General features: G+C 38.6%; 1 protein-coding gene across 6 annotated transcripts in view; it reads left to right on the top strand.

The window, feature by feature from the left end:
* Positions 1-14,169, top strand: part of LOC135503322 (neuronal acetylcholine receptor subunit alpha-7-like) — a 109,735-nt gene that overhangs the window by 13,424 nt on the left and 82,142 nt on the right. For 5 of the 6 annotated variants that reach the window (XM_064796888.1, XM_064796866.1, XM_064796874.1 and 2 more), the window contains exon 1: positions 1,857-2,492. In XM_064796888.1, coding sequence (XP_064652958.1) covers positions 2,429-2,492 — 64 coding nt within the window. In that variant the 5' untranslated portion in view covers positions 1,857-2,428. Of the gene's footprint in view, positions 1-1,856; positions 2,493-14,169 lie in introns of those variants that run through there. The other variant, XM_064796856.1, reaches the window with a different exon arrangement.

The following is a 14,169-nucleotide window of genomic DNA, read 5'->3' as shown; positions in this document are numbered from 1 at the left end:
CATTTCAATTATGAATTTGGCTGAAGAAACTGATGTGAAAGCCCCTCAGCAGAATGGTGTAGTCTCAGTGGAAGTGTCCCTTACTTTGGATCATTCGATCTTAATCATCTCAAAGCCGTCTTATTAGTTCTACACCAGTGGCAAGACCATATCTATTTCACAGTAACTAGAACGAGATACCACTGCATCAACCTTTACTGCAGCGTAGAGTGCGCATGCAAGAGGACATCATTTAGTTGAGATGATTTCTTGTGATTACTCAAGGTGTAGCGCGTATAACGGAAGCAGGAATCGCTTTGGTGACTTCATCGCCTTTCCGACCCTTCAAGGTTCTTGGGTTTTCGGGTGCGTCTCTTAATGCGGATGAGACACTGTTATGAAATCAACGACCCTACTGAAGTAGTTTTCTTGTCCCTTGAGAGGCGAATATATGTATTTGCTTTATACACGTGGTGTATTATTTCAGTTTTGTAGTAAGAATAGAGAAACAAGTATGCAGAACATGCACGAAAATAGTGAAATTAAACATTGTTTTCTGCATGTCGTTTAATTGAGGCCGCGAGTCATACACTAAAACACGTTTCGTTTTTGCATCATATGTTTTCTATTTATTCGATAAACAGTATTCTAAATCTACGAAAATTGTTATACCAGGCAATTTGCTACCGAAGTGAGTATACTAAAGTATTGTAAAGCAAATTTTCGATTTCAGTTATTAAGCTCAATTGGCCAAGAGTCATGACAGTAGCATCCGATAAATCGCGTGGTACGCCATGAAAAATCTGTTCAGGGGTAAAATCGCCACTTCAAAATATCGGCAATCCTATTCAATCCGATATTTTGGAAAGATTTTGGCTCTTTTGATGTCTGTGCGGTTGTATCTCACCCTTAGGGGTGTCTGGCTAAGTGGTCAGGAGAGTAACCACTCGGTGAATAGTAGCAAATCTAAATACAAAGCTGACCAGTTAGTAGAGCAAGTGTAAAACAAGTACTCATCTGTTATTTCATCTTTGTATGACATTTCGATACATGGGGTCTGGCCTACTGTCAACAAACTCTGATAAAATCAGCTTACACCTTATTTGAACTGACCTGCGCGTGTAGGATGGTTAGACACGAGTTAAGTCGCAAACCTGGCATTAACTTTAAGTGGACCTTATCTTAGTCCGACTGAATTGTAATACCAAGCTAATTTAATGCCAAATTAGTGACCAACTTGTTTTGAACGAACGGTTGCACGATCATGTTATCAACATGTCGATAGGAAAACACCTCACATCCAACTGTTTATGACAACAAACGCATACCAGTAAAGTTCAAACTGACCGTCAGCCACGTGTAAAACAGTCTCTTCCAGCTTATTTCTTGCAAGTAATGATACGTTTACTCTGGGCTTCATGCCTTCTTTGACATCACACAAACCAATAGTCCGAGAGCGAAATCAATGTGTTTGAAGAGCGAGCCCGAATATCTCCCGGTGAGCGCTTCTGAGTGGGCGGGCTTTCTCTCCAGAGGAACATCATAAACCGATAGATCTGTTCCCTTGGTAAATACTGTAATAAATAAGCATAGATCATAAGCGAGATGTACGATAACTTATAAACTCATTTCCATGGCAATCGTGTCATGCCATACAAGTATTTTGTCGATAGCAGCATCCAATTAATACACGTTATTATGTATTTCAACGTTTCACATCGCATCACAGCAAGAAACATGATTATTTAGAAAATACAAATTCATTACGTCATCTTCAGTTAATGATATGCTTTACTTCGCCTTTGCGTTTCCTTTTGCATAAAATTAAAAAGTCCAGTTGATGATACTGCGCATGTCCTTTCTGGTGCTGGCACAGGGGCTAATAGACGTGTCTCTGCAACTCGCTTCTGTGCCGCTTATAATTGTGATGCGAATTGTCTTGTGGAAAGATTATTCGAAGTGAAAAGAGGGGATTTTGTAGATCTGGATGTACAATGTATACAAGGAAGCGAAAAATGCTGCATCACCCAGACCAGAGTTTGACAGAATCATAAGTTATTGATCGTGCCTTGCGATACGTCACCGGTTGCTTCCAACTGAACAAGTTATCTAGGCGAGCACGCGCTGCGCAGCCGGCATTTCAAGAGGAGCGTTCAACTTGCAAAGGGTTTAGTAGTTAGGGTGAAATTTGCTTCAGTTGCGGATCGGTGAAAAGCTGTTTAAACATTGGTACTCTGTTTTATTGAAACAGTTACGGAACTTATTCACGTCGTCATGCAAGGATGGTTGTGTTTTAGGATTGCACCAAGTTTTCGTACTGTGACCGGATCCTGTATGTTATCTCTTCAGGCCTCTTCCCCCTGGGAATACCGGTGAAAACAAAGGAGCCAGAGGCGGTGGACATAATAAATGCATAGGACTAGGCGGCGGCGTGCCCAGGGTGTATAGGATGGGTGGAAGTCTATGGCTCTATTTATGCCTGGCAGCATTTATTATCTTTCTCTTACCAAGACGTAAGTACATTTTATACCTTTTCATACCTTTTCTTTTTTGCATGAAAAAACATTGGACTGTTCAATGCATAATCAAACTTTCTCCAGGCATTTTACTTCGTCGGTGACGAAGGGAAACGACCGATGGAGGCGTTACGAAATGAATCACACTCATGCAAGATTAGACCGTGCGCCAACCGAAGTCATCGCCCACTTAAGCCATGCACGCATAAGTTTGTTTTCAGCTTTCTTCATGAGCAGTAGGTTTTGGTTTACCAAGGCTATGATTAAGTTCCAACTATAAATTTTGAAAAACTCTCTTCCATGTACTTCTGTCAAGCTGCAGCATGGTCTTAGTCAACACTTCTGATTGCAATGCCAACACGACTGAAATCATGTGGCGAAACTTGAGAAATGGCGTTTCTACGCTGATTCAAATATCTAAAGGTTATCACATTTCCCATCAGATGTTCTCAGCGCATTATTTAAAGTACACTCAATATGATTTAATACGATGTTTGTGTATTTCACATATAACACAATGATGCAAAAACAGAAATAGCCACTATATGGATAGCGGATACTGGGAATCGCCTCGGGCCTTAACTGGTACAGTTTCATACTGCTGGTGCTAAGCCAGCTACATGTATTTAATCATAGGAAGCTTGCGCCATATTATTAGTATATTCTATCATGACATTGGAATCCGCAATGTGCAATATTCTGGCTCCTAGGGATAAAAAATCATTCGTTTCTAATGTATCACAAATCTCCAATACATTTTTTGTATCATTGTGTGTTTCATAAATAATTGACAAAATGTACAGCGCAAAGCCAGTACTGAGCGCAATGCTCCTCAAATTACACTCGTTTAATTTTAGCTGAATGCCGCTCGGAAGAACATGATATATCATTGGGCAACATCATATATCAAGTCCTGTCAGTCTGTCTGTCCGTGCTTGTTTTGTCAACAAACTTTTTGGAAAACGAATATACTGCCTAGCTTACGCGTCAAGCGGTTATTATCAAAAAAGCGTTATGAGACGTCACCGGTTTGACAAAAGCAGATGACCAAACAATCATTGTGTCAAAACCAGTTTTTGCCTTCGCGAGAACGCCACCTTTCTTAAAGCGCGCACGGAGCGGACACTGGCTGAGATCGTGATTATCTTTGGTAAGAAGGTACATGTGTAATAAACATACATGTATCTGGAAAAATCAACTAGGACTGCTAAAAGTGATAAGTTAAAATACATTTTTTCACCACCTTTCGGCGTTAGTCATTTTGCTTGCGTTCGCCGTTGGTGTTCAAGGTCACTCCGCTCTGCCAAAGCGTTTGTAAAATCTCAGCAACGAATTATTACCAACAGTCCGATGACGAATATCGCGTTGAATATCTAAAGTTCTTGTGACACGAGTAACCTTCAAATTGATAAAATGTCGAGGTCAGACTTGGGAGCAGCACATCTGTTGATCAGTTGTAGATGGTCAATTTTCATTGGACCTTACTTCAAACAGGCTTGTTGTAGAAAAAACAGCCACTTTTCTCAGTAATATTATCGCCTTTTCTGGTAACTAGTGCCAGATCAATTGAACCCCTCATCAATCACTACCTTTGTACAAACTATAACTATTTGTGTTACTTTACCTTTACTTGCATCCCTTTCTTTCCATTCAAAGTACCTTATCTTGATTCAACTTGTTCTTTGTATACCATTGTAACCAGGGCTATTAATGCTTTCAGCCTAAGCCCTGGCAATTGTCTCAATATGTAATTTTGTTTATTTGGATTTAATAAATAATAATAATAATAATAATAATAATAATCAGTTGTAGAATAACAAGGTGCTTGAGCAGACCACACTCTTTCAACTACCTCGAATCAATTTCCTCAAATTCAAATAATTTACGTCTCATTGGTTTGTAAATCCAAGGTCCATTTCATTTTGCGCCTCAATAGGCATACCAATCTGAGATGAACTAGTACACTTGCAGCAAGATTATGGTATATGAGATTAATAAACACCGTTGTGTGACATTTCTATGAGATTCGAGCTCTGTTTTGAAAATTCCAAGACCGTTTTTGCAGAATGGGTATTCTTGCGGAGGGCCTGTGAACTAAAAATGAATGCTTTTTATGTGATGTCATTATATACATTAGTCTTTATGAATTCTCGATTATACTTTGTTTGACACGATTCACAACTAAAAGTAATGTATACACGTCATGCATATGTGCATTGTGCTGTGCATCGATATGAACTACGGGACGTGAAATGTGCACACCTGCAGCGCTGTGATGCGAGCATCTCAAGTGGCCATGATCGAAGTCCACTTCATTCATTTTTCATTGTGTTTCGCCCCCCCCCCCACCGATTTGCCGAACACCTGTTCTCATCTGATGCTGCTGTTAGCCAATGCTTTTCGCATGCATGCGTAGACAGCCATGCCGTAAAGATTGAGTTTTTGAAGTTCACCCGTCGTTTTGAATAAGTCACTTGTTGCTGTGACATGATGCGTTTAACTAATCCCGGAACAAAAATGGTATCATTGAATTTAGTCAATTGGTTTAGCATCCTAGGTGAGAACCATATGATTGGGAATGACATTCATATTACCATGTCATAAGAGTTACTGCGACATTAAACTTTCGCTTCTATATGACAGTGATACAGGTAGCATCATACACATATATTGTCATGGCAATCAAATTAATGGCAATAGAAAAAGGGGCAAAACATGCAGCAATAGCACACTGCATTCTTGCGATAAACATGCGATGGAAATGTAGAAGTGGATTCGTGCAATTACTTTAGCGTCGATGCTAGCAATCAGTAAAGTCAAACACATATTTTTTTCCCTCGTCGTGTTTTCGTCTTGCCGTTTATATCTCTTTCGTGAACTGTGTGTCATAAAATACTAATGAATTATCATAGTTCAGGTTGTTTTGTTCACGAAATGGCTGTAACTCGCATGTCCTAAAGCATTATTTTTTTGAATAACCAAAAAAGCCACGATTCTACGGTGGCTGGGAAAGGACATCACACAACGCGAAATGTTTTTCTTCAGGAAATATATCGATCGATGGACTTATTGTCTCGAGATAAAAAACTCGATCACCCGAGAAGATATCTCGATCGCTCGAGATAATGAGTCCATCGATCAAGATATTTCCTGAAAATAAATTTTTCATGTTGAAAAAAGGTCATGTGATGTCCTTTCCAAGCCACCGTACGTTTCCCATTCTCAATTAAAAATTCTTTGAATGGTACATGTAATTTTTGGTGTTGTTTAAGATATATTTATTTCCACCATGCAATATTAGATACATTAGTAACGTTTAAATGTTGGCTAGTGAAATTCAAATCGGGCATACACCCACTCTTGGAATTATCGAATCATGACTGACATTTGCAAACACCTACGTAACATCGCTGAAATTGGTAGTTGTGTATGTACATGTTCATGTGTATCGAAACACTCGTAAAACAAAGTATGATCGAAATATAATATCCTGAGAACAAGGACTACAAATTTTTGACAACGGTTAGGATTTTGTAAATTGTGTACATGTACTTTTTTCTATTCTCAATATTGATTGAATTTTTTGTAACCTTCTATACAGGAGAAATAAATAGATATATATTCCTTTTTTGATCAGTTAATGATGAACTTTTGAGGGCACTGGACGGGCACACGAATCTACCATAAGATATAGTGATGAAATTCCATATGTTGCATGTAGATGAAACACAAAACAGCAACCTTGGGCAGTATAGATTATTCTGATTACAGCTATAAAGTATTCGCAATGCACGTGGAAGCGGTACTTGCTGCATGTGTTTTGTATGATAGTTACTACTACATATGTTACCATATTATTATTCTCGGGGTAGTATTGTCGCATTGTCAGATGTTCTGCACCTTTATATATTTCTCTCGTTGCATTCACCAGGAAATATCAAAATGTAACAATCGGTCTATAAACCGTTCCAACACGTGTTATTCAAAAATCAATAAGCTACATAAAAATATGTACAAATTGGCGTATTATATGATCCCTGGTGGAGTCTCAGGTGTTATTGTAAATGTAACCTACACCTGGCATGTGCAGGGAAATTAATCAATCATATATTGTGTTATGTGAGAAAAGTTATGATAAGGTTTCCCTTTTTAAGTATATTCGTGTTAATTTACTCATTGTTAGTTTAACGAGTGACAGCATAAATCAAGCGAATTTTCAAATAATAGTTTTAGAAAAGTTTCCTATAGCAACTGGTCTGAACATAAATATTGGTTTCCTTTCCCATGGTTTTACATCAACTAACTAAGGTGTCTTGCCCAAGATGATCGCAAGCGAGGTAGCCATGTCAGGTATAGAATGGCCGGTGTTCATTGGTTATATCCAACTCCAATTCCGATAACAAAATCATGCCGCCCTCTGCACTATTCAGCAAGTTTCAATTCCCATCACCATGCTCCTTAAACCATATGTAAAATCAAAATGTTCGCAAACCAGATCGTTGATTTAATTCCCACCAACCCGTCAGCAAACCAGGAATCATACAATCTCCTAAAATACAATTAGTTTTGATATCAGCAGCATTCGTCATCATTTTCCATCTAGAACATTAAATAAACTGAACTCAACTATTCTTATCACGAATTTGTCACTGCTATCGCTGGTTAAACTGGCTTATCACAGCCAAAGGCAAGACAGACAGTAGTTTTAATTAAACTAAAACAAATCTTGTTTCATCTCAGAATTATTTTCAAAACGACATTGGCTGTTTATGTTTTGCTTGAAATTACATTGTGGTGAAATGAATTATAATTGGTGATGCGTGATTACAAAAACATATGCTGAGTTACCTCAGTCTGTGACTACTAAAACGATGTTTGTGTGTTGCGAAAGCAGTGATAAAATTTATGATACATTTTGTTACATGAAAGTAAAATGTGTGCAGTTGTTTGATTAACAGACGTCAATATAATTTTTTGTTTGTATATTTTTTTCGACAGCGTCAAATCGTTGACAACCAACAGTAGTTCGTGCTCGAAAGCCTCAAAGGATGCGGACAAAAGATTTACGAATTGACTATGGTATAAAAGTATAACCCCTGTAGATTTCACCTGTCGCAGAATCGCGTGATTGTAACAGACCTGTTGGTAAATAACAGCTGCGACAATCTTATGATAACCTAACATAAAAAATATACAAGGCGAGCTCGCTTAGTATATATAGATTTTTGCTAACATTGCTAGATTTAAGCTGTCTTGAAGCAGTGATATCATAAGCACAGACGGCAAGGAATTCGTGATAAAAACTTTGATACACCGAGAGAGCACTTCGGTATATGTATGGTAGAGACCTCCATGCTACTGTAATTGAGAAGAAATGAACACATGGTGGAATGGCAGTTCATCAGAGGCTGCCAAACAATTAGGATGTGATAAACACATTCCGGTTAGCTTTAGGTGCAGCAGAAAATGATACAAGGCAAAATACAACATCCATCATGCTTCCAGCACAGACTAGTTTATAGCAAGTCGAATTATTTCCATCTGAACTGTCAACAACACGAACCTAAGTCAAATTCCTACAAATTTCACGAAAGAACCCAACTAAATATTTCAAACCAACACATCTACATGTATTAGCTAATGATTTCAGTGTTCTACATGCAGATGTATTTTCTCAGCACAAATTAGACAATGGTAGTTTTATTTTGTCCATTGGTTTTAATGATAACTATTGTCATCGTATCGTATTTTACGTCGTACAATGTATATTTAACCATGCGTTGGCATGGATGGTTGATGTCAGAGAACTATCATTGCCAAGGCAGCGAACGTATTGCTTACGAATGTTTGCAATTCTGACGAAGAATTCATTACTGTTTGGATGTATACTGGGTGAACATTAATACCTGACCTGAGCCAGGGGCAATGTTCAAGAAAATCTCGCTAACCAGAGAAAAAAATCATGCTATAAGCATTCTGGAATTGTATAACAATGCTCTTAACGTTGCTTACCTTTTCCATGATTCGGATTCCTGGTGTCATTATTACCATTATCCTGAGGTACGGCTGGCAGGAACAGTTGCCGTAGAACATTGGGCAATGTTTCTGAGCGTACCCATTTCTCATTTCTTAATGCTTTCCTTTACCGATCGGGGAAACAATCTAAAAAATTAACTTCTCGTTTCCCTGTGTTGGACCTATTTGAATGTGACGATTTATTCCGGTGTATCATCTTTAACACCGGTGCTCTGCAAACTTGCAGGAGCAATATGATGAACTGCAACCAAGGACACAACCTTATAAGTTCTGTCACCATGTTTGACCACAAGCCAATTATTTGGTGATATACCCTTTAGGACAGGGCCAGATTTGGCCACTGTCTTAGGTATATTGTTTTTTATCGAAGATACAGAGCTGTACATTTTTACCTGAATACCATCAAGACGTTTAAAAACATCCTGATTAAATCTACAGTGCCTGGAGCTATCAATTAACGCGTGACTACAACACTTAAGGCAAATCCTACTGCAAATGGGGAGGTTGTTTATATAAATTAACTGAAGAAGTTTCATTTAGATTAGATAGAAAGACTTTCAATGTGAAATCACTGCTCTCAAGGCTTTGAAGTTCATCGATCTGAGATATTCAGAGATTTTCAAATCTCGTTTTCTTTTTTTGGCTCTCTCTTTTCGGCTTTTCAGTTGATCTTTCCTTTACATCAAAATGTCTACCTTACTCTTCCAACTTGTCACCAGTCTGCAAGATTCCCCTCAGACCTGTATATAAATACAATGCCTAACCTTTCGAATTTACTGCCCTGGATCGGAATTTCATGCCGATAGACATAATAGTATCGATTTTCCAGCATCAAAGGCAATCAATACAACAGTGGTATTTTTTCAATTGTTTGTTAAGTTTTAGGCCCTAGGGGAAAAGGCTGGCATTTCAAAGACTGTTCATGATGCGAAGTTGCAATTGTTCATTTGTTTTGATTTTTGGAGTGGGGGTGAGCAAAACCTTTACGTAGTAAAATAGACGACCTACGCTAATATCTATCATCAATACGGCACGACTATATAATAGTATACGTTAATAAAGAATACAATGCTATTCGTTTTTGGCGATATCGGCACAATGTTATGTAATTATCAGTTATATTTATTATTGTTAACTATAAAATATCACCTCCAATATTTTTTCTAAACATCAGAATTTGCGAATAACGTGAGAGGTGAGTTTTGCAATGCAACCATATTAACCGCATTCTGCACTAACAGCACATCTGAGAAAATTGCTATAAAATCTACTTCACATTTGGCAAATTAAAACCTCACGTGTATTACTGCTTGTCAGTGGAAAAAAACATACTGTGTTGCTATAAAATGATAGTATGATTGTTGAATCAATGAAGACCACTAAAACGCTCCCTAAAGATGCACCAGTCCCATTACACTAAAGAGCTGTTTATTACCAGCGAATGTGCAGCCTCTCCACACTCATAAACAGCATGTGCGGTAATCAACAAACCCACGGTGAATAAACATGGCAAATCTGGTGGAATCGGTGTAAAACATGATTACTACATGTTGTAAAATAAGGTGGAGGATCCTTCTTGGCATGTTGTTGATTGCCTTACTAATGTTTAAGTGGCTAGTGGTGTCTGTTGCACCTGGACTTCAAAATCACCTGTACATCATTGTCCACTTCATATAGGAATTGCGCTGACTACACACGTCAAGTACAGTTGGAACCAACTAGACTCTTAACGCTCATGCTGCTACATGTTTACCTGTCAGTTCAGCCATAAGCTCACCTCAAACATCAAGGTAAACATTATGTAACAACTCTTTGATGATTGTTAGTATTGTTCGAATCGTTTGAGGTACCTCGCTGCGTGCTGTCTCCGACGACGGAGCTTGGCATTTCACTGATGACCCTAAAAGTATTCGAATCAGCCAATGACCCAGAAAACCCGGTCACATTGTCTTTGAACAGAAGTACGAACGTGGACGTATTTATCAAATAGCAATATAATTAGGCCAGATAGTTAATGTGCTGATGATGATTTGCCTCTGGCAACACGCGATGCTAAGCATTGTTACTAAAGCATATTTCATGTAACGTTGTTTCAAAGGCATTGAAATGTTCTTTATATGTGTCGTTGAATATTCACCACGTATACCAAATAACAATTGAATTGACAAATACCTATACAGGAAAGTGCACATGTCCACTCAGAAAAAACTCGATGAGCCACATTCATAAATGGTGTCATCAATCGAAAATAGTTGGGAACGCCACGTGTTACATTCCCGGCATCTAATGATTGGGAAGCTCGTACGGTGCACTCTTAACGTGTGAGAGTCATTAATTTTGTTTTGGCCCTAACCTCTCCAAAAAGACTAACACATGAATCCACAGGCGTACACTAACAAGCAATTGGTTAACATGTCGTAGACATTCAAAATCGATCTTTATCTCGAGTTTTTCATTCCCAATGTTTATTATGTCAGCGCTACACATGTTGTTCACTTTTTAAATTCAAATGATGGGTATTATGCATTGCACTGTTACAGTATTATTGTTCGACACTTTCCGCTGTCACTATAATATATATCATCAAGATTCTTTTGTGGCGATTCCTTCCATCTCAAATATAACACAATCGCTAAAGGATTGCAACCAATACTGGTACTTGAATGAAAAGTAGGAGAATGGTTGTTATCCTTTTCAACCTTTCACACTTCCGTGGAGATTACTTCCATTGCAGCTTAAACTCTATTTTACAGTGCCCCGCAATTGTGTGGGCATCTCACCCTCAAATCCCCGAGGATCTCTCGACATATGAATTAAGATCATGGGCAAACGCATCAGGCAAAGCTCAAGCATCGTTTGTATGGAATGAAGAGGGTGAATTAGCTTCATTTCTTCCTGTGACTATTGTAACAATGCCCCAATCAATCGCCTGTCGCGGTGAAGTGTCATTATTGGGCAAAGGGTTGACCAGTATTAAGGAGCTGTTCAGCATCATTACCACGCTCGTGGGGTCATGGCTCCTCTTTTGCGCTACTTTATTGGAACAACCGGTAAACAATTAAGGGCATATGCAGGCATACATGTACATGCACGTGTACAGTCTACACTATCAAGATTAATTATCAGAAATAAATATTCTAGTATTTTTTTCTACTCTTATAATAATAATAATGTCTGTTATCTATATATCCGGAATGTGTGTTTCATCCAATGGCCATTTATCACTGGCGATTATTACCACTAATTCTAGCTTACATTGAATCAGTAATTACTTACAATATGTAGTCAGTGGAAACTGTAGTATATCGTGACTTTGAAATTTGTGTTACTGAACACTACCAAAAATATCTCCAACAAACAACACGATGAAACATGTAAAAGTAAAGACCCCGAGTACTGGGAAGTACACTTAATTCTTCGCCATACAAATGTACCACTCTGATTCGCACTGCATCAGTACTGCTCTGATAAACGTGCTGATTACAGGAACAACTGTTCAGAAAAAAAGCTTGACGCTTTAATTTCATGTTTGCCAACATGCACATGTATGTAATTGATGTACATCATGAGCTGTAATATGAACTCAGAACAGAAAAAAATCATTTTAATAAGTTGAAAACCTCGGCTCTAATAACATGAGGTTGTTCATTTTAAAGATCGATGAGAGTGTGGGAGTGTCTTCAATCGTATTGTCAAGAGTTACAAATCAAACTTAGGTGGTGTAACATTTATGGTATTGTATCAGTGATACTCAGTTGTTCCATTGAAACTTTTCAAAACCATTCAATAATACAAAATTGCAATACGATTTAAAAATTAACTTGAACCTCAGACAGGCAATTTACAGTTCCACCTCACGCCGACAAAATGATAAACACCAAATAGATAATGACTGATAAATGGGATATGGCTTCTTATCTCACCCAACATGATCCATACATAGCGTTCACTACGGCAAACAAATCATGCCAATACCATTTATCAACTCAAGTTTCCTGTTAATTTATGTATGTGTATACTGTTAGTGACATTGACATTTCCGGATTGCTAACCCGACCATCGTCGACTTGACGAGTCTCATTTACCCCACACGGCCATCTAAATCAATGAGGCTGGTCTACAGTTATTCACAATTGACCCCATCACCAAGAAACACAGTAGTATACCCGTGGGCGATAAAGGCTATCAAGTATCACGGCCGAGTTCATTATACATGTACTGCCCATTGGGGACATGGAATACCCCTGGTTGTTGTCAAAAGTCACCTCGACATACTGTAACAGGCCATTACATTCGATACATACTTACTCCCTCATGCCCTGATGATCTCAGCTTTTGATAGTGAATAAAAGTAAGGAAGAGTTTTTTAAAATTATATTTCAATTTATTATTGCCCATGGGGTTGATACATAGTATAAACATAGTAAAATTGAAATGTATTACAAGAAGTAGGTACAATAAGTCACTAATCAGAAGCTTATACATATATATCTAATCAGACGGTAAACTTACAACTACATTCAGCTATCATCTGTTACAAAATGACGACTCGTCAAACTTTCATCGCCCCATGGCAAGCCACGAATGACTTCCATGACCTGTGAGACTCACTGCACCGTTGGTAGCCTTCTACCGTGACAGCCCTCATCAGTGACAAAATGAAGGTCCTTACTCGTCAAATTTTCATCGCCCCATGGCCAGCCACGAATGACTTCCATGATCTGCGAGACGGTAAAAACCCTCACCTGTGCAGGGGATGAAGGAGCACACCACAGTATAGAACTATCAACAGAGCGCAATGCTCCGCACAGCTAGGCGAACACACAATGAATGAGGAATGATAACACACACGGGTGCATTGTTATACATAGCGCCATATGGTTACGCAACTCACTCGAACAAACATGGGGTTTTACTAATCCTTTGATAGTGTACATATAACTCAGTTTTCCACCTGAGGTGAATTAGTTTATTAAACCATTTTACACATGGTTCTATTGTTCAACCAAGGCAGCTTGAGTTGGCATGGACAGCGTGCCTCTAATATTATTTGATTACATGTTGCTTGTCCCCTATCCAGTCAAAGGGACCACCTATTCTTCCCTACCTTATTCTAAGAGAATATTAATCAGATATTGCTTTTCATGACCTCCTCTCATAGGACGGGAACGTTAGTCTCAGCTCATCATCTAATTTGACCGTGCTGAATGCCCGGCTGAATACCAGTAGCAGTAGCGATAACCTGCATAAAAAACGTAACCATCCATGCAGAACCTGGTTCCGTTCCATGATGTTTAAACTCTCGCTTTCCTTGGACAGTGTGCATTTTGCATTGTGTCAACCCGTCTCATTTTCACAAGATGAAGAGATAGAGATAAAATTACACCGCCGGAAGGAAGCAGTGCCGCCGTGGGATTGCAAATAATGAAAAATACGACCAGATTCCAATGTGATTGTAGTTACAGCTGATTTGAACTTGTGCAATGACAATGAAAATAGTGACTGTTGTTGGCGTTCAACTTGATTATCACGAATTTGTAGAAAGTGTTATCGCGTCGATTCCCGACCTCCTACATGTACATGTAGCTTGCCTTTTACGCTTACCCCAGGAACTTTTTTGGGTGAAGGCTTCATTCTT

This window comes from Lineus longissimus, chromosome 2 (genome assembly GCF_910592395.1).
Source record: "Lineus longissimus chromosome 2, tnLinLong1.2, whole genome shotgun sequence".
In the NCBI taxonomy this organism is placed as follows: Eukaryota; Metazoa; Nemertea; class Pilidiophora; order Heteronemertea; family Lineidae; genus Lineus; species Lineus longissimus.
The sequence above is the reverse complement of the archived record's forward strand: the minus strand, read 5'-3'. Positions and strand labels throughout refer to the sequence as shown.